We start from the raw sequence: 19,578 nt of genomic DNA, 5'->3' as shown, positions 1-19,578 counted from the left end.
ATTTAAATCAATAAACCTTCGTTAATGAAATTCAGGATTCGAACCTCGTCGGGGTAATTCCCGCGGGAAATCCAATATGGCGACTACTAGTAGCATAGACGAATTGGCCGAAATTCAATGTAGTTTTTCGGAAAAAAGGTTGCTAAAATAATTGTCATTAATAGCTACCCACTCCAACATTGCACCTTCAACTTGATTAGTTATTACAAGATAAATAAATAATTATATTTGCATTATTTGACAGTGTTTTTACCAAAAGTTGGCGTTCTTGACGCATTCTGTTCTTTGCTCCGTCGAGTCGTACTAAATACCGAAAGAGGTCGTTAGAAATTAATTCATATTTTCAATCGCGTTCCAGGTCCCTCGAACGGATTCACAAAATAGTCGAATATGCAAAATTAGATCCTTCAGAACTGAAGCCAACGGTGCAAAGCATATATTTTGCTGCCGATCTCGACCATGAAGATGTAAAGTTGATCGAGTTAGATGACGACGTTTACCAATCATTGAAAAAAGGAGATAGGTAGTTATTTTTGTATACTTGTGGACTTATGTCTGAGTATTTAGGAAATTTCTGTATCAGAGACTCGCGTAGTTGTTCAAAATCATGGAAGCTTTCGTGAATCTATGATTGATACCAGCGATTTGATGAAGTTCGAATACTTTGGTTTTAGATATTTCCAGCGTAGATATATTCTCTTTTTCTTTCCACAGGCTAAGCATCCGAGGAGAGAAACATGAAGGAGCTGTCCTCTGTACTAGTGATAAAACATACAATATGAAAGAAGCGGAGACTTCGAATTCATTACTGCTTCTACCTACGTTAGATATTATCAATTCTGATGAACAAGAGCCGGATGTCCTTAACAGATATGTAAGTCATTTCAAAGTTTGAGCATCAATTTCGTAGTGGTGATGATGTAGAATCTTTGACTGAAGGTCCAGAGAGAACAGTCCAAGGGAAACAATCTCTATCGCGAAATGGTATAATTTCATTCAAATAAAGGTCCAATTTAGCTCGAAATGCAGCTTTGATAAATTGCGATTGTAACTATCGGAATCAACTGAAACTACAAGATGTGCCATTGTAATTGGTTATTATTCGTAGTCTTAATGTCAAGTATTTCACCGGTGGTTGTTCCTTTCAAAGTCGATTTAAAATTTGATCGCGAATGTATTTTCTTATAGGCCCCTATCATAGATTAGGTTCATTTAGAAAAACTCGACGAACTTATCTTTGTATTGTCATAAAAGTGCTGGTTTTTTTACTTCATAAAGAATATTGCATCAGTTGACTGCTACAAACCCAGCAGCCCTAAATCAAAATCTGGGTTGCCAGTGGGTTTTGCAAAAAGATGTTACTTCAAATTCGTATATTTGAAATGTGGTTTTCAGGTTCAATCGGTTAAGCACCAGTATTACGAATTGAAACCCTGTAAACCGAAATTAAAGAAGCTTAAAGAACTACTGGAGATGAGTCCATACAGTGGTCAGTTACACGAAGAAACTAGTATGGAAAATGTTAAAATGGTAAGATTTTTTTTCAAATATGTTTTTTTTTAGTCAATAATTGAGACAAGCTTTTAATTGTGTCCTTTAGAATTTTGAAAAATGCATCATATTTTAGCTAAAAATGATTTTACTCATTTTTTTATTTTCGATTTTTAGTACACTTATGATGAATTGTTAGATGTGATACAAGCGAGCGAGGATGAACTGATGAAAGCCTTAAAAGCATTACAAGTTTGCACGATAGATGGTAAGAAGAGTCGATAACATATTTATGCTTACGTACATATTCGTATATTATTTTGGCAATCTCTTCCTAGTTACCACCAGATATTATTGTAAAACATTATTGTAATTCATGGCATTTTTCAGGTAAAATGCGCATTTTGGAATTCGACTATTTGAGCCAAGTGTTATCCAGTTTATTTCTGCTGTTAGACGAGAAAGATTGGTCTTATGACGCCATACCTGGAACTCATTGCTGTGAAATTCTCGCCGATCTTTATCCAAAGTGAGTACTTATCAATCGGCCATTTTAAACGAAAATTTATAATGAGTTCTGAAAACTGTGTTTATTTAATTCAGGGAGGTCGTGTTACATGTACTGAACTGTTATAGTGATCCAGTTGATGATGTAGGTTTGTATCTTTCAGTTCATTTCGATTAGCTGGTGTTTGTTAGTCAGGTTCCTTTATTTGTATCGATATTGATTATTTTTGTAGAAGGCGCTTTCTGTTTCAATGAGCATAAAGTTTGTCGCTTTCATGCGGAGATACTGCTAAGACACAACGACAAGTTCAACTTCCAGGATTTTATGAAGACGTGGAATGAATCTGTCCCACAAAATATGAATGTAGACCTTCTACAAATACAGGTAACCTTTGTATAAAATAAGCCTGCTGAATTAAGGTTGTAGTAGGCATAGATGATTAAAAGAATCTGTTGAGACAAAATCTGTTGCGGCAAAGTTGGCAGCCTTACCCCGGTATTTGTAAAGTATAGATAGATAGATGAATATGGTACCAGTTTTCTTAATACATAAGATATCAATTTATGTATTCCTAATCTCTTTAGGGCCTTGCTTTGATTGACCGAAACAGCAAACCAGAGACAATTACATATTTCCCAGTTTCTGAGCTCCCAGAAAATGTGTCTGAAAGGTGAGTCCATACACGCATTTTATGCACATCGTATGTGGTCGTAACTCAAAATATAACTGTTTTCACTATTTCATTTTCGCTATTCAGATTTGCTGCTTTATTCAAGGCAAAAGAGAAATGGTCTCTTGATGAAATTACACCCTACATTGTGTGAGTAAATTCCTCTCTTTAAACATCCCGCAGCATTCCTCATGAAAGTGGGTTCAAGTTGATTTATATCCGTTCATAAACTAGGGGTCCAGGGACACCATGCCCACTTGGGAAATGGTTTCAAATGCTCAACAATCTAACAATTTCAATATTCAACGCCCCCTGGTGACCATTTACAAAAACCAACGACCTTGAAACTCACCAAAATCATAGAACATGTCAGCAGCTACGATTTTGTAATTGATTGTGATAACAAAATATGCCTCGTTACCAATTTAATATGGAAATACTAAGTCATTCTACTATTCAACGCCCCCTGGTGACCATATTCAAAACCCAATGACCTCGAAACTCACCACAATCATAGAACATGTCATGAACTACAACTTTGCAATTGATCATGGTAACAAAATATGCCTAGGTACCAATATAATAAGGAAATACTAAGTTATTCCACTATTCAACACCCCCTGGTGACCATATAGAAAAACTAATGTCCTTAAAACTCACAACAATCATAGATGATGTCATGAGCTGCAACTTTCCAATTGATTGCGGTTACAAAATATGCATAGGTACGAATATAATAAAGAAATGCTAAGATATTGTATTATTCAACGCCCCCTGGTGGCCATATACGAAATCCAATTACCTTGAAACTCACCACAATCATAGAACACGTTATGAGCTACAACTTTCTAATTGATTGTGGTAGCAAAATACGCTTAGGTATCAATATAATGTGGAAAAACTTTTTCCCACTTACGAATGAGTACTGGTGACACCAAGATGGCCGCCAATTGCGTCATAATTGGCTGATGAAAAATACCTGTCTGAGGTATAAAACATCCCTTTCCAAAGAATACCCATCACAAATTGCAATGAGAAATGGTAAACCAGTAGGAAGCTACAGGACTCAGAATTCGGGAAAATTAACATTTTTGGGCACTAAAAAGGTCATAGGACGGCCATCTTGAGTCCGACCGACCCAATTTTTGTTTCGTTGATGGGCCCTGGGGGGATTCATATATATCCGAAAGATCAAGGTAATTGATCGAAGCGTCTTCAAAATTTCCCTCAAAAAGTTCAAAAATGTGTAAAAAGTGCTGATTTTGGCGAACAACAATGGCTGCCAGTCAGCCATCTTGATTCTGACAGGGCCAGTTTTTGGGCTGAAGATGTGTCTAGGGTAGATACACGTGTAACCCAAATATCAAGACGTTACCTTGAAGCGTCTTCAAAACTTCCCAAAATAACTGGATTCCGTCTACGGACGGACAACGGACGAAAAGTGAACGCAATAGCCCGCTGGGACTAAAGTCCCAAGTGGGCTAAAAATTAATGGAATATCAGCTTCCCCGGCTAACTCAAATCCAAAGGAGAGAGCAATTAAAAAGTTCCAAAATATATATACTTAAGCACTACCCCAGGGTCTTGTGATTTGATTACTGAACATTTACGCGATGTTTTCTTGCAGAGATCTGAGTTCCGAATCTTGCAAAGTAAGCGCTCTACTAACGAAGAACTGTCGAACATCAACGCAGAATGGAATCAAAATGTTTAGTTCCCGACAAATAATTCGTGTGTAATGAATGCGGAATAATTATTTGTAAATATTCTCTGTAAATATATGTATATTGTGTACATTAAGTGTTGTGGTTGAGTTTTTAGAATATGCCGCATGTATCTTCATGGAGTGAGGATTGTTCTAGTCAATAAATAACCTGGCTGTGGTTTAGATTCACGATCGAATATTTTCATAACCACATGTTGGTAGAAGCCCATCCGATTAAAAAAGCTTACCGCCAACGATTACTTAATTAAAACTACGATTGTTTACACATTATGTCGTGTTTATTGTACATATACTGGTACATGTATTTTATTTCGTCAATTATACTGCTGGAAAAGCGCTAGCTATCGACTGGGAGGCGCTCGCATAATGCACTTTGTAAGTTAGGATTCTGACAAATCCTCCGTCGATGGAGAACTCGCATTTCGCATTCGGTCTGGTGAGGAAACACACCGTGTACATGGCCAGTTCGAACTCGGGACTTGTCCCGTAGAACATACCGGAGGCCTCTTTCCAACGGTTGTTGATCGTGAATTGAACTTTCATCAGGTTCGGGTATCTACTGACGAGGTAGCCCTTGTATTTTAGCGCGCCGCGCTTTTCCAGGCGGTAATACTGAATCCAGTTATGTAGCCCGGTGATGGCTCCTTTCTTCAGTTCACCCACGAACACGTGCTCGAAACCGCTCGTATCGTACAATCCCTTTTCGCGTGAATACAATGTAAACCATATTCGCTGCAGTAGTTTTCTGAAATCGGATGCATATGTGCCTTTCACATAGTCTGTAATTGATAATACACATGATTCAGTTATGTATTCAATTTACTAATGTCGCGAGAATTCGAAATCAAGGGTTCTTTTTACTTATGGGAAATTGCGTTTATTGCTGGCTATTTCTATTGCTGGAGTTACTTCTTTACACAAGCTACGCGTAAACCGGTACTCACTTTTTCGTCGCAGGAATTCGTAGGTTTTTTGCAGAACATTCGTTTTGAGGATTTCATCAAGGAACGTGTTCATCTCCTGTATCTCTTCACGAGTCACGTCTTCTTCAATTCCCGTTTGATCGACGTAGTTGTCCAGCAGACGAACAAATGCGGCGTACGTTGGTTTCCGTAGAATACTATCTTTTATAAAGGGAATCAATCTAAAACGAGATATATTTTTCGTCTTAACATCTGAAGACTAATTCAGTGGAAGGAATCGAAAAACATATTCTGTTGGCTTATCCTGTATTTGATGTCAATAAACATATAAATGATACCTATAAACATTTAATTTTTACATAATTATAACCAATGTAAAGATTTCGTATGTATTCCTTACTTTCCGTATTTAGAAGTGGAAGTCTTCGACCCGGATGCCTTAGCTTGGAGGTCTAGTTTATAATCGACATTGTAGGTAGCGGCATTAGTGTCCGAATACCATAGGTCAGTTGCTAGAGTAGACAGATCACTTTTACTGACGGATGCTACAAAAAAACGAACGAAAGCTATTCACACATTTATCTTCTATTGATCGTAATGACAAATAATACATTTGTCTATCATCTGCTGTCGTCAAATATTGTTCTCAAAACTTTGTAGGCATAAGTACTTACCACCGGCATGAGGCGTTAAACACGCTAGCACCGGGAATAGAAACCACGTTGACAACTGCATGTTCCCAAAATAGAGCGCGATTAATTAAACGGTATTTATATATAGGCGTACGAGGCTCCTAATGCGGGTCGAAATGTACTGATATAGCAATTTTGAACTCGGTAGTTCTTGTAAATGGTCATATAGTGTCGTGAAAGGTTCGATTCGACCAGAGGGGACAGATCCGAGAGAAAGAAGCAACACGTCTGGTTACTACGAAACCTTGGAAGTGACTGATTTTATTTCACATAGATGGAGAATAAACATAAACAAGATGTCATCCACAGTAAATATATAAACACAAACCAGATGAGCGGCTTAGTAACCGAACTTTCGAAACACTCCCGGCGGCGGGAAGAAAAAATAGGATGTATAATCAATTAGGAATACCTATGAAGTTAATAAGCCTACGTAAAAAATGAGAAATTAATCAATTTCCAATTTCATATCAGAATCACTAAATCTTCGATACATTAAGTTTGCATTACTCTTAATCTTCATTTAACACAAAACTGAGATTGCTTTGACATTAAACATTGACATTAAGCTTTGACGTTAAACTTTGACATTGCGTTGTGTCTCAACTAAAATATAGGTGTATACATGATAACTAGGATATTGTAGCATTATTATGAGATAACAGATTACAATATTGATTGACGTATTCTTGAAATTAAAAACATGTGAATATCAGAAATAAAAAGAACATTTACTCCGATATATATTCAGGTATATAATAGAAAGGAAATTACATAGTATTTCAACATTAATACAATTTGTGCTTGAATGTATACATACATGATTTTCACTGTTAAGATTCAACTTACATTTCAATTAACATTAAATTTTACATATATACTATGGTGATCGTCATTTACACATTTTAATAATTGAAAAACATAGAAGAACATGTTCTTAACATTATAAATCTTCAAAAATGAAATTAACTCATATTAAGAAACATTATGAACATAAGTTTGAATTATACTCTGATTAGGCTGAACCTGTGCATTAGTCGACCAGTTTGTCACACCAGTTTTTTATTTTATTTCTAGCGTTCAATGCTGCATTTCGTTTTATTTTCATTGGGGGTTGAATATTACTAATTAGAGGCGATGATTCATCATTCATTTTCTCGCCACTATCAGAATTGATTTCTAAGGGGTATAATTTTTTAAGGGGTCTATTCGTAATCCCGCTTTTAGTACGAATTACCGCGGATCTCACAAGACCGTCGTTGCCCTTGTTCAGACCTTCAATGATAGCGAGTTGCCAAAAGATTCTCTTTTTTTAGTCATCATGAACGATCACTATATCGCCTATTTTGACATGATTTTCCGTAATGCCACCCCGCTTTAGCGTCTGACAGTGGTTTTCCCTTAAGGTTGGCAAATATTCATTTCGCCACCGTATCCAGTAATCCTGGAAAAGACTGTCTAAGTATTTCATGCGTTTCTTCGCGTCGGAGAAACCGATGGGCGGTAAGTTAAGATTCGGATCAATTAGTTCGTTTTCTTCAACTACCGGTTGAGGTAACAGAGTAATCATTCTCCCACAAATTAAATGTGATGGAGTTAAGGGAATGATCTCATCGTCATCATTTGTCATGTACGTTAGAGGACGATCGTTTATTGTAGCCTCTATTTCAGTAATTAGAGTCGACAATTCGTCCAAGGTAATACACGCTCGACCAACTACTTTTTTCAAAGTGTTTTTTTGTTATACCGACTAATCTTTCATAAAATCCGCCAAACCATGGCGCGCGTTTCGGTATAAATGTCCAAGTAACAAGTTTGTTAGACAGAAAGTTTCTGACCTTTGTTGCCAAATCTGCGAAATGCTCTCATAAAGGAAGCAGGCGTCAGATCAGTGACTATTTCCAGATGTATTGCCCTGGAAACGGCGCATGTAAATAGACATATGTATGCCTTGTTCTGTTTTGAGTGTTTCGTGCGATAATATAAATGGCCAGTGAAATCAACGCCTGTGATGGTAAAGGGTGGAGCTTCTTTTAGTCTACAGGCAGGTAACGGAGGCGTGATTGGCGCACGATATGATTTACCATCATGTCTAATGCAAACTGAGCATTTTCTAATAATTGGGCTAACTATTTGCCTAATTCTTGGTATCCAATATGATTGACGTATGTAACACAAAGTTGATTGTAACCCACTGTGTAGAACCATTTTATGGGCGTCACTAATTACTAATTTTGTGTATGGGTGCTTCGATGGCAATAATATTGGGTACTTAGCGTTGTAGTTAAGATTCGCGTTTTGAAAACGACCGCCACATCTAATTAAACCCTCTTTATCAGTGAATAGGTTTAATTGTTTAGTCAATTGGGTACCTCGTCCCCCTTTCTGAATACATTTAATTTCATTTGAAAATTCGTCATCTTGCAAAGAGCGAACCCACGTAGTACGAGCCAAACGTATTTCTGGCACGGTAATATGATTATGTCTAGGTTGACATGTCTTCTTCATAATAGAAATAAAGCGTAGTACACATGCTGTGACTCGAAGTAATTTATGCAGCGAATTGAATTGCTCGACATCTATTACTTTTTGTATTCCAGACGGTTCTGATGGAGTTGCGGTGGTTGATAGAACTGAGATAGAATTAGTACTAGCTAATTCTGCACACTGTTGAGAGTGCGATTCAGAATTATTTACTGAACAAAATAGTACAGTTGAATTATTCAATCGATCAATTGGCCAATCGCCATTAGGCAGCCAAGTTGGTCCAAACCACCATAATCTACTATTATCCAAGTCTTGGGTATTGATGCCCCGAGTCAAGAGATCAGCAGGGTTGTCCTTTGTAGGACAATAATTGATTATGTCAAATTTGACAGACCGAATTTCACGGACTCTGTTTTCGACGAATGTGGGTAATTTCTTCTCACTCCGAATCCAATGTATTGTGATCTGACTATCGGACCAAAGAACACATTTTGTTAAACTTAAATTTGACTTGTCGAATGCATCACGGATAAATTTCGCGAGCCGTGCAGCGATCAGTGCTGCCAATAATTCAAGTCTAGGGATAGTAACCTCTTTTAATGGTTTAACCCGTGATTTTGCCATAATGATTGAAGTCGATTTGTCAGTTTTCAGATAAGCTACAGCCCCATAAGCATTGGGACTGGCATCAGCAAAAATGTGTAGTTCACATTCACTAGTCGGTTGACCAAAATATGGTCTTTGTATAGCTGTATGTTGACAGGCGTATAACTGCTGATGTATTTCAAACCAGAGTGATGATAATTCATCAGATAAGGGTTCATCCCAAGTTTGTTTAGATTGCCACAATTTCTGGATAAACATTTTAGCTTGAATATGCACAGGCGAGAGGAGACCAAGGGGGTCAAATAGTGACGCTGTTACGCTCACAACTTCCCGCTTAGATACCACAGACTGAGTGCACATAGCTGGGTCTTTTATGGCCTTTGAAAACTGAAGAGTATCACTAATCGTATCCCATTGTAACCCTACGACATTGACGATTTCATTATTCTCACCCATTGCCTGTTGTTTTATCAACGATCTTAGTTCTGGGTCGTTTGTAGCCCATGATCTCAAAATAAATCCACCCCTGCTCATAGTATTCGTGGCTTCTTCGAAATATTCAATTGCTTTTTTAGCGTTATGAGAGCCACTGAGAACGTTATCGACGTATATGTTTGATTGCATATCGATTGAGATTTCTGTATTTTCGGACTGTAGATGCGTTTTCACTACAGAATTTAAGATGAATGGTGAGCTAGTGGACCCGAAAAGTACTGATTTGAAACGATAGACCTTGAAGGGACTATCGGGATCCGTAGGATCTGATAGCCATAGAAATTTTGTGAAATTTCTATCGTTTTCACCGAGTTTTACATTTAAAAATGCCTTTTCAATATCACTTGTAAATGCGACGTTATTCGTGCGAAAGCGGATTAATATCTGCACAAGATCATTTATTAATGAAGGACCGCTTTCGAGACAGTCGTTCAAACTAGGATTATCCCCTTGTTTACAACTACAATCATAAACAATTCTAATCGGTGTTGTGATTGATTCCTTTTTAACCGAGTGGTGGGGTATGTAATGGCCCTGGCTCTTGTCATCATTTTCTACTATCTCAATAAATTCGCGTGAAAGTTGCTCTGCTATTATCGCATTATATTTCTGCCTCAGTTCTGGAGACAAGCGTTTAACCATAGATCTAGTTCTAGCGGTACAAATATCAAAATTGGTAGGGAGCGGTGGATAATCTTCTTTCCAAGGTAAATTGGCTATATATTTACCACTGGTATCGCGTTTAAGGTAATTGTCTCGATACGTTTCAAAATTCATTGTTTCAGATTTAATCGTTTCCTTGATGCCAATTACTTCAAGATCCCAGTAGTTAGATAATTTTGAGAATTCATCGTTTGAATGTATAGTATTCAAAAGACAGGTAGTATGGAGTACCGATGTATTCGCATTCAAATTGATGGGTCCTGATAGAAGGAACCCGAGTTTGGAACTGACAGCTGTCGGGCCAGCTCCTCTAACCACTTCATTCTCTACGATCGACCAGTAATAATCAGCACCGATTAATAGATTAATTTCACAATTGCTGGTGTTGACGTACGGTGCTAATGGTAAATTTCGAAGGTACGGGTGATTTGTCACAGCAAGTTTTACATTGTTCTGAATTGGTGGACATATTTCCGGTACAACTAATGCACGTAAACCAATTTCGCCTTTACGCGTACGAAGTTTTAAATCTATACTCCGTAGAGTACGTGCCCCAGGCGAATTGTCACCAAAGGTGGAAATATTTACATCTTGCTTTTCAAATTTGTCCAATCGGACACCTAATTCATTTACCGACTTTTTAGTGATGAATGAGCACTGCGCTCCTTCGTCAAACAAGATATTTACCGTGGTCGAATTCGAACCATAATTTATTTGACCAATAGCCGATTTCAAGAGAACAGGACTTGAAGTTGGAGCTATATTGACATGAATATTTTTTGATTCAATATGCGTATCAGTATTTCGATCTATATGAATAGCAGTGTGGTGTTTGCCTTTGCAAACCTTACAACGATATTTCGATTGGCAAGCTGTTACCATGTGATTGCCAAAACAGTTATAACACTTACGATTTGCCTTTATGATGTCTTGTCGCTTTTTTGGGTTAACGATTATATCGCATGAGAACGCCGTATGTGGACCCTTGCAGAACGCGCAACTGTTGTTTTTCGAGGCCGGATTTTTCCTCGTTTTAGTGCTTATATGAAGAGCGGATAATTTTTCATTATCGAAGTTGACGCAGCTCGCTCCTGCCTGTGTAGCTTGTATTTCCTTTCGGATCGCGTCGCGTAGTTCTTTAAGTGTCCAGGCGCGGTCTCCGTGCTCCCGTGAAATTTGTGTTTTGACGGGACTCGGTAGCTTATCGAAGACTACCGGAACGAGTATGTCACCGAACGCATCTTCCGATTTCCCGAGCGCGCGCAATCCTCGAATATATGTTTCCAAAGAATCGTAAAATTCGCGTAGACTCTCGTGATCCTGCGGTGGCTGCAAATCTAATAAAGCTCTGATGTACGCGTTCACGATCTTGTGAGGTTGACCGTATCTTTCTACTAAGATCGTCAGAGCTTCTTTGTAGTTAGCGCTAGTTATTTGCAGACCTTCTATGGTACGCGCTGCTTCGTCAGTGAGTTGTGCGACCAAATATTGAAACTTCTGGATATCGTCCAAATGCGGATCGCTATCGACGGCTGAGATGAAATTATCGTAGAAAGTAGACCATTTCAAAATGTCACCATCGAAATTTGGGAGAGCCAATTTTGGTAGATTGACTTTTTTACTGCCGGTTGAGGTAGTACTGCTTCGATTGATGGTACTTACAGATTCGTTTAGCGATTGTGGTTTTGGTATCTTCGCTAGTAGATTATCCAAGTTCAGTTTGAATCGACCGAGTTTGATTTGTATCTCAGTGAGATAATCATCTGATTCAACTATAGTGTTAGTTAACTCGGTTTCATCAACGATTTCATCCATTAATTGTTGGTCTAATTGTCGTAAATATTCGAATTTTGTGAACAGCGCGTCGATTAAAGTGGAGAACGGTTGAACAGTTTCCAGAGTTCTTGAACTTTCATCGACGAGTAGAATCTCTGCTAGTTTTTCTTCCGTTTTTCCGAAAATCTTCGTCATTTGGCCCCGTTGGGCCCTTCTGATTGCCGTTAGCCTTCCTTCTGACCCCATCCTGGTCACGGCACCAAAATGTCGTGAAAGGTTCGATTCGACCAGAGGGGACAGATCCGAGAGAAAGAAGCAACACGTCTGGTTACTACGAAACCTTGGAAGTGACTGATTTTATTTCACATAGATGGAGAATAAACATAAACAAGATGTCATCCACAGTAAATATATAAACACAAACCAGATGAGCGGCTTAGTAACCGAACTTTCGAAACATATAGTTTGTCAATCTCGTTGGGCGTGTTCTGGTGTGTAATAAATTCCAGTAAATCCTTACATTGTTAGTGACGATCGTACACATTTACTCAAGCGAAAATATGAAGATCAATAGAATAAGACCAATCAGCGTAATAGGAGAAATATCAGACTTCTATTTTGTCAGTAATAGGAGAAATATCAGACTTCTATTTTGTCAGTAATCTATTTTTTTGAATGCGTCCTTGGAACGGAAAACATTTTTGGCGAACGTATCCCGTTCCGTTTGCAAATTGGTTTTCTGCCTCGAATTTTCTCAGAGAACTTCAATTATTCAGTAATGTATTTCTCCTCGGTAGATTCTGGGTAGATACGAGCATTTGCGGGGTTTTTCCGACTGGGAGTTCATCTTATATCGGTGATTTTCTTCTGACGAATTGTCTCGTCAAGAATGGAGACTCGCTGGGATCTGTCTCAAGAGGGGAATGATCCAAACACTGTATATTATATAATGTCCATAGTAAGTGGGTTGAGAGGCCGGATGAAATATTAGATGAATATTGTCTTTAATACATTTTCAAATTTAACGCAATCTAGAAAATTATACCAGAAATAGATTGTTGGTATAATTTGCTCTGTAGATTGTACAGCGACCGGTAATTGATTTGAGAAGATAAGCAACGATTGAAAATGTGAAGGAGCATCTGTTCAAATAGACGGATTCGAGGCAAATTTTCACTTATTTCATATATATATATATATATATATATATATATATATATATATATATATATATATATATATATATATATATATATATATATATATATATATATATATATATATATATATATATATATATATATATATATATATATATATATATATAATGTATATATTTCAGATTATTCAAGTCGGGGGCAATCTAGGAAAACGAATTGTTTCTTTGATCTGTTGAATAGAATACCGGTCACATCGAAAATCTAAAATATCGGATTTTTCGATAGCATGGATATCAGAACCGTTGGTGAATCAGCTAGTGAACCAAAGATGCTGTCCATGCCAACCAACCTTGTAAATGCTTTTGGGACATATCCAGCAAATGCGGGTAATACTGGCAGCATACCAAATTCTCGCATTCTTGATATGATTTTGATTTGTAACTTATGTTGCGTATCAACCCAACTATAGGCAGTGGTCCACCCCAACTTATTACGCATTCGCATCCTAGAAAAAAGACGATACCATCGTGATTTAATTTGAAAACTAAGACGGACCAAGGTTAGGTTTAAGCCATTTTGAATTTCCATTGAGTCCATTTGACACGTTTCGGATGCATTTCCTGGTTGTGTAGAATAAGACGTCAACGAAAAAAAATCTTAATCAAACGCCAGACAATCAGTGACGAGGAAATATAGTCTATAACGAACAAAATAATTTTTTGCTTGTTCGCTTCCTCGGTTCTGCGGTCCATTTCCAAAAATAAACCATTTTGAAAAATCAAAACACGACATGTTTAAATCTACTAAAATATCGATTTTATATTTGTTCATTGGTATATATAATATACATGAGTAATGTGTATTTATATGAAAAATTTAAAAAATATCAAAATTTAGTAAAACAAAATTTATAGTAATCAAATTCATTTCTTATGAATATTCACATTTCATATTGCGATTGGTACAATAAATGCATTAAATGACTTAGTCAATTTCTACTGCCCCCAGAATTTCTAAAACATTTATAAACTTGAATGTTAGCGAAAGATGTCTTCATGAACATTTTCAACTTCCAAGTCACCAGAAACAAGAGCAGAAACCAAAATATGAAGGGAGAAAAACACCAGGTCAATTCTCGCATTAGTCATTTGGCTATGTTTTGTTTGTTCATCCAGTTCAACAAATTACGCAACTTTTTCCTTCGCTGCTTTTTGCCAGTTTCAGAGAAATTCCTGAATTGTAGAACTTTGCGAAAGAAGCGACGGTTTAGTTTCCCGCTCATGTACGGACTGTATTTCTGATAGAGTTTCTGGGCAAGTGGGACTGTGCTTCCGACTGGTGTTGTAGGGTAACTAGACCGACTGTAGGTAAATGGTTGTTCGACGCTTTTAAATACATCTTCAACGAATATGCTTTGATTGTACTTCTGACCCTAGAAAAGAAACAAACAAAGAATGCGTAAATTTACCAATAGTTTTGATGTAAAAATAATTGGTTAATCTTAAGATAGATTTACATTTCAGTGAAAATGTATTACCTTTTCAAGTGATGTTATCAAATGATTTACAAAAAGCTGCCATCTTGGTTTGTAGTAATCCTTGACTATACCTGACCATTGTTTAGTAGCATAATCTTTGATCTGGAGTTAGGTGAAATAAAAAAGGTACACTCGCTACATTAATCCCAGGATTTGATTTTGAACAGAAATTACTAAGAATCATTTGTTTTGGTACTTTACCTCTCCCTGAGGACCCCAGAGTGTGATTTGATTTCTAGCATTGAATTCATAGAGACGTTTTTCTGTTTCATCTTTAGCAATACTTTTAGCACTGCTTAACCAGTTACCAAGAAGATAATTGGAGTCAGTTGCTAAGATATCATCTAAGTCAGTAAGTAGCATTGCCATATTTTGACCAGCTTCCCTGAAAAAATTATTTACAAAGCTCATTGTCTATTGATAATCTGAATATACTATAAAAGCAACTATTTTGTTCGTCAAGTCAAGTTGTACTATTAGTCTTACCTGAGCTTAGGTATATTCTTTAAGGTAAAGGTACTAATTATGGCTGCATAAAAACGAATGGCTAATACTTGCAATGATTGTCTAGTGATGTCCACAAGATCATATCTGTAAATAGATTTGCATGTATATAAAATTACCTATCATATGTCAACGAAATGCCTTTTTTTGGAGAATCCTGGCAATGCAGCCACAAGTTTGAGGACATGGTTTTCAAAATCACTCAGCAGCTGTGTACAAGACAGACTAATGTTCTAATATTGCATATAATATTTTCTCATTCTAAGTTGCTCACTGAAATAATGGACTCTGGTATAAGCGTTTGTCCGCTTTCAAAAGTAATGACCACGATTTGAAGACCTCAATGGCGTTATACCAAATCTAAAAAGAATATATACATGTATATTGTAATCCTTATCATAACCGAACCTCACTTATCATCACACCAATACGAGCTTGTTTTCATCTTCATATTTTGTTTTTATGCCTGTGATGGGTTAATTACACTTTTAAAAGATAGACAATGACACTTCTATTTGAACAGTATAGGGTATATCAGTTTAAGGGTTTAAATGCGAACTACTGGTAGTATACCTCTGGTTTAACATATCTACTAGGTCGTTTTGTAATGATGTACTTTCCATGATGACGGAAATTGTCCTTACAGTTTAAAACATGCCTCTGCAATAGTGAATGATAAAAATATGCTTATGGATGGATATACAAGTTGCGTTAGTGGATTTTTTCTACTAGACACATTATGGATATTTTGGTGACACTTACAGAAAGCATCTGCCAGGCTTTATTAACATTTACATCTTCAAATCCGTATCTGCTTTTTGTGTAATGCATTAACCTGAAAATGAATTAATCAATGAAGGACCGTTTCATGGTTTCACATACTGTACATCTAGTGTTTACCATACACTCACCAGCTGCTGATGTTAACTGGTGTTTGACGCCATGAATTTTCTAACATGAACTGATAAACAAGCTCATTTTGATTTATTCCTTCCATAGACAATCCTATACCGACCATTGTCGAATTCTCACGATCCAAAATCGGACCCTAAAATGCATAAATTGAAGTAAATAACATGATTCCCTATACCTAACAGATTTAAATGAACTAATCGCTAATCATCAAATACGAATTACTAATCATCATTTCTCACTATGTTTATTGTAACTCATAGACCGACCTTATTGATGCTGTCTAACCTGCCATACATCCCTAACGCTCCTCCGAAATTATGAAGCATGCACCATATAAATGGTTGTCCGTAGAAAGAATTGAGACGTTTCCACTGTGGAAATTGCTCCGCCATCAAATCTAACACTAACATCTTACCCTGTAGAGAGAATACGCTAGTATAAAGTGGATGGGAAAATAGTTTGTATAGGATATATGCAATCAGTGGAATATACCATAGAATGATATTTCATGGAATATATCGGTACCTGAGGAACTGAAGTAAGAAGTGCTTTTGCTTGCTCTTCTTGCCAAAATTCTGCATCGTTTAAAAATAGCCAGCCTTGCATCAGCCTAAAAAGACCATTGCAGTATTTTGACAGGTATTCATTCAATTCCTTCTGATAACTGGTAACCATTACAAGTCGAAATGGGTGGAAACTTACCAAATTGCTTTCTCATCTGTTGATGCCATTGCAGTGTAAATTGCTTTCCCAGATTTCCTTAGATAAGCAGGATCACTTTTGGAATAGTAGATAAAACAACATTCAGACTAGCAAGACATACCGGTATTTACAAAATAAAGGTAGCTTAAGCAAAGCAGAATTTCTTTTTGACTGTATATCTCATCATGATTTACAAGTCAGCAATTGAACTAACCTTGATGTTGGGGTCATTTCATTGAATGAATCACAGTTGTAAATATGGTCAGTTCCATAATGTTCTATTACCTACAATTATTGCACATGATGAAATACCGGCGACAACATATGAAAATAAAGTACACGTAGATTTTAAGTATATGCACTGTTTTTTCCGAAAAGAATTTGAAACTTACTAGATGCATGAATTCTTTACCAATTTTTGTAAAAAGAGGATCTTCAAAATCCAACAAATATGTACTAGAAGAATAAAATACTGGTACGTATATCATCATGAAACTGGTGTAAACATGTATTAAAACTAAGGGAATTGAAGGTTTTACGAGTTGTAGGGGGTGCCTACCATGAATAAGTGCAATTAAAATGACTCCATTTCGGCAATCTTGAAACAGATGCATTTGGGAACAACCTGAAAATAGAAACAGTATGTAATTTTTAGAGTGTAATCAGTGATCCTCAATTTTGCATTCATCCAGCGAAATCGATTCATACGGTAATCTGGATGATGACTGCATTCCGTCTACGGTCATTGGACAAATTGATGAAAAGTGTGAACATGATAGCCGGTCCGAAGTGGGCTGCAAAAACACACTAATATTGCTGTAGGTAATAAGCTGTATATAGGCCAACTAACCTTGTAAATGCTTCTGGGACATGTCCAGCAAATGCTGGTAATACTGGCAGCATACCAAATTCTCGCATTCTTGATATGATTTTCAACTGTAACTGGTGTTGCGTATCAAACCAACTTTTAGGCGGAGGTCCACCCCATCCTCTTAGATTACCCATTCGTGACCTGTAAAATTTTGACATCCATTAACATGAATCGATTGTGATAACTAAAAGAACTGAAATTTATTGCAGATTTAGGTTCTTGCTTTTTCTGACCCACCAAGCGAGAAATGCCGGCCCGCCAAAATGTGATATGATATCTTTTTCTTCAAAACCAAATTTAAGGTAGAGCTGAAAAAGAACGTATGGAAAATGAATGTGTATGAAGACAAACCTAACTTGTGGCCTAGAAATGAATTTTCGTTTCTTTTTGAGATGTGTTAAATCTAACCTTTTTCCATATATACTCTTGGCCAACAAATGCGAGTGGTAAATTTATTCCATTCATAGCCATCCAATCAATCTCTTGCTCCCATCGCGTCCAGTTCCACCAGACAAACGAATAGCTGAATGTCACTACGTTTGCGTAGTAGCGAAATCTATAGGAAGTTAATATTGATCGAAATTCTTAACAAATTTTTGAAAAAAAAGGTACACCTGCTACGATCATACTGCTACTTACTGGTCATTTGCGGTCACTGTTATTCCAGGCTCCGAGATATTTGGCAAATTTGCCGGCATGTCGATGTTTTTTCCAGCCCATGTGATCTGACTGTTACAATACTGTACGAGGAAATAGTGGAATCCCCACGCGGCTGCTACACCAGAATTACCACTGATATACACTCGGTTGTTTTTTGAGATGAGCTAGAAGGCAAAAAATCTTTACTTTTATATGCAATAAGCCAATGCAGTAAGCATTCGTCATATAACCTTGAAAATGGAACATAAAAAGAAAGTGTAGATTAAACTTACGTTAAATTGATCATGTTTTCCTAAGTCTGGTACTATGCGCACACTGAAACTATTGGCTCTATGTGGAATTAGACGATTTATGAGTTTTTCCACAGCTACCTTCTGTATGGATTGATTGACTTTCGTGTGATAGTTTAAGTAATCTACAAATAGAATATCACACTATATACATAAATATAGGCCTACATAATTCCTCTTAGGGAATTGCAGTGTAAAATCATAGATTAAAAAGGTAATGAATGTGTGTTCATGATAACAGGTACTGTATCTTAATGTCAGGCAAATAATCATCAGCACAGACAGGGACTTGATGCAGTTGACAATAATAGTATGGATCCAGTCAGTACCAAATTATTCATTCGAGTAATTTGGCCCAACATCCAAAAAGTAAGAAATTGCAACCAATACATACAGGCATGGGTACTGGTGTATGATTTCAATCCACACAATGCCAATAAAAGCAGTAAAACCTAGAAAATAAAAAGTTAATGGTATTGGATATTGCCGGCGTTGCAACATTACAGAGTAGGCCAATTAAGTTCTACAACCGGGCCCAGGGCACTAAATTTGATATTTTAAAGGTGGATCAGATTTAATACAATTGTAACTATATGCCATACTTTGCCGTACTTAACGAGTATTTTGAATCCTTGAAATTGCTTGAAGGAATGTATTTTTGATTTTGAATAGTCTTAATTTTTGAAATTCTAATCTTCAAAGGCATCAGTCTTATTTTAGGTGATGTCAACCAATCAACTTAAGCTAAAATATTTTCATACTCACGTTCATTTTCTAACGTGTTAGTCTGACCATATCGATTCGAATATTTAAGGAATATTTAAAGATTTTTTTATGCAGAAACAAGGAAGTGAACGGGTTTTCCCAGATTTCTTATTTCCGGATTAAGTATCGCCAGGAAA

At 36.8% G+C, this 19,578-nt stretch overlaps 4 protein-coding genes across 4 annotated transcripts; 1 reads left to right on the top strand and 3 right to left on the bottom strand.

Moving 5' to 3' along the window:
• The first annotated feature begins 76 nt into the window (after positions 1 to 76).
• On the top strand, positions 77 to 4,420 carry LOC141898309 (sister chromatid cohesion protein DCC1-like). The gene is made up of 11 exons (XM_074784152.1): positions 77 to 138; positions 359 to 523; positions 715 to 874; positions 1,396 to 1,530; positions 1,669 to 1,759; positions 1,882 to 2,020; positions 2,095 to 2,147; positions 2,232 to 2,383; positions 2,584 to 2,669; positions 2,757 to 2,819; positions 4,297 to 4,420. Exons 1-11 carry the CDS (start codon positions 77 to 79, stop codon positions 4,406 to 4,408), a joined length of 1,218 nt encoding a protein of 405 aa, XP_074640253.1. The 3' UTR covers positions 4,409 to 4,420.
• Positions 4,421 to 4,672: 252 nt separating this feature from the next.
• LOC141900184 (uridylate-specific endoribonuclease C-like) lies at positions 4,673 to 6,128 on the bottom strand. Its single transcript, XM_074786958.1, has 4 exons — positions 5,993 to 6,128; positions 5,719 to 5,863; positions 5,340 to 5,539; positions 4,673 to 5,174 (listed from the first exon to the last, which is right to left on the bottom strand). Exons 1-4 carry the CDS (start codon positions 6,051 to 6,053, stop codon positions 4,714 to 4,716), a joined length of 867 nt encoding a protein of 288 aa, XP_074643059.1. The 5' UTR covers positions 6,054 to 6,128; the 3' UTR covers positions 4,673 to 4,713.
• Positions 6,129 to 10,052: 3,924 nt separating this feature from the next.
• LOC141898307 (uncharacterized) lies at positions 10,053 to 12,232 on the bottom strand. The gene is made up of 2 exons (XM_074784150.1): positions 10,553 to 12,232; positions 10,053 to 10,058 (listed from the first exon to the last, which is right to left on the bottom strand). The coding sequence occupies exons 1-2, from the start codon at positions 12,230 to 12,232 to the stop codon at positions 10,053 to 10,055; spliced, it is 1,686 nt and encodes a 561-aa protein (XP_074640251.1).
• Positions 12,233 to 14,135: 1,903 nt separating this feature from the next.
• LOC141898785 (alpha-N-acetylglucosaminidase-like) lies at positions 14,136 to 19,552 on the bottom strand. Its single transcript, XM_074784880.1, has 21 exons — positions 19,442 to 19,552; positions 19,071 to 19,128; positions 18,659 to 18,801; positions 18,366 to 18,550; positions 18,135 to 18,282; positions 17,964 to 18,034; positions 17,706 to 17,867; positions 17,415 to 17,480; positions 17,248 to 17,311; positions 17,070 to 17,140; positions 16,856 to 16,930; positions 16,679 to 16,763; positions 16,420 to 16,569; positions 16,150 to 16,286; positions 16,001 to 16,073; positions 15,812 to 15,898; positions 15,513 to 15,598; positions 15,221 to 15,325; positions 14,936 to 15,119; positions 14,735 to 14,836; positions 14,136 to 14,629 (listed from the first exon to the last, which is right to left on the bottom strand). Exons 1-21 carry the CDS (start codon positions 19,445 to 19,447, stop codon positions 14,342 to 14,344), a joined length of 2,346 nt encoding a protein of 781 aa, XP_074640981.1. The 5' UTR covers positions 19,448 to 19,552; the 3' UTR covers positions 14,136 to 14,341.
• Between the last annotated feature and the right edge of the window lie 26 nt (positions 19,553 to 19,578).

This window comes from Tubulanus polymorphus, chromosome 2, assembly GCF_964204645.1.
Source record: "Tubulanus polymorphus chromosome 2, tnTubPoly1.2, whole genome shotgun sequence".
In the NCBI taxonomy this organism is placed as follows: Eukaryota; Metazoa; Nemertea; class Palaeonemertea; order Tubulaniformes; family Tubulanidae; genus Tubulanus; species Tubulanus polymorphus.
Note: the sequence above shows the minus strand (reverse complement) of the source record. Positions and strands in the feature narration are given on the sequence as shown.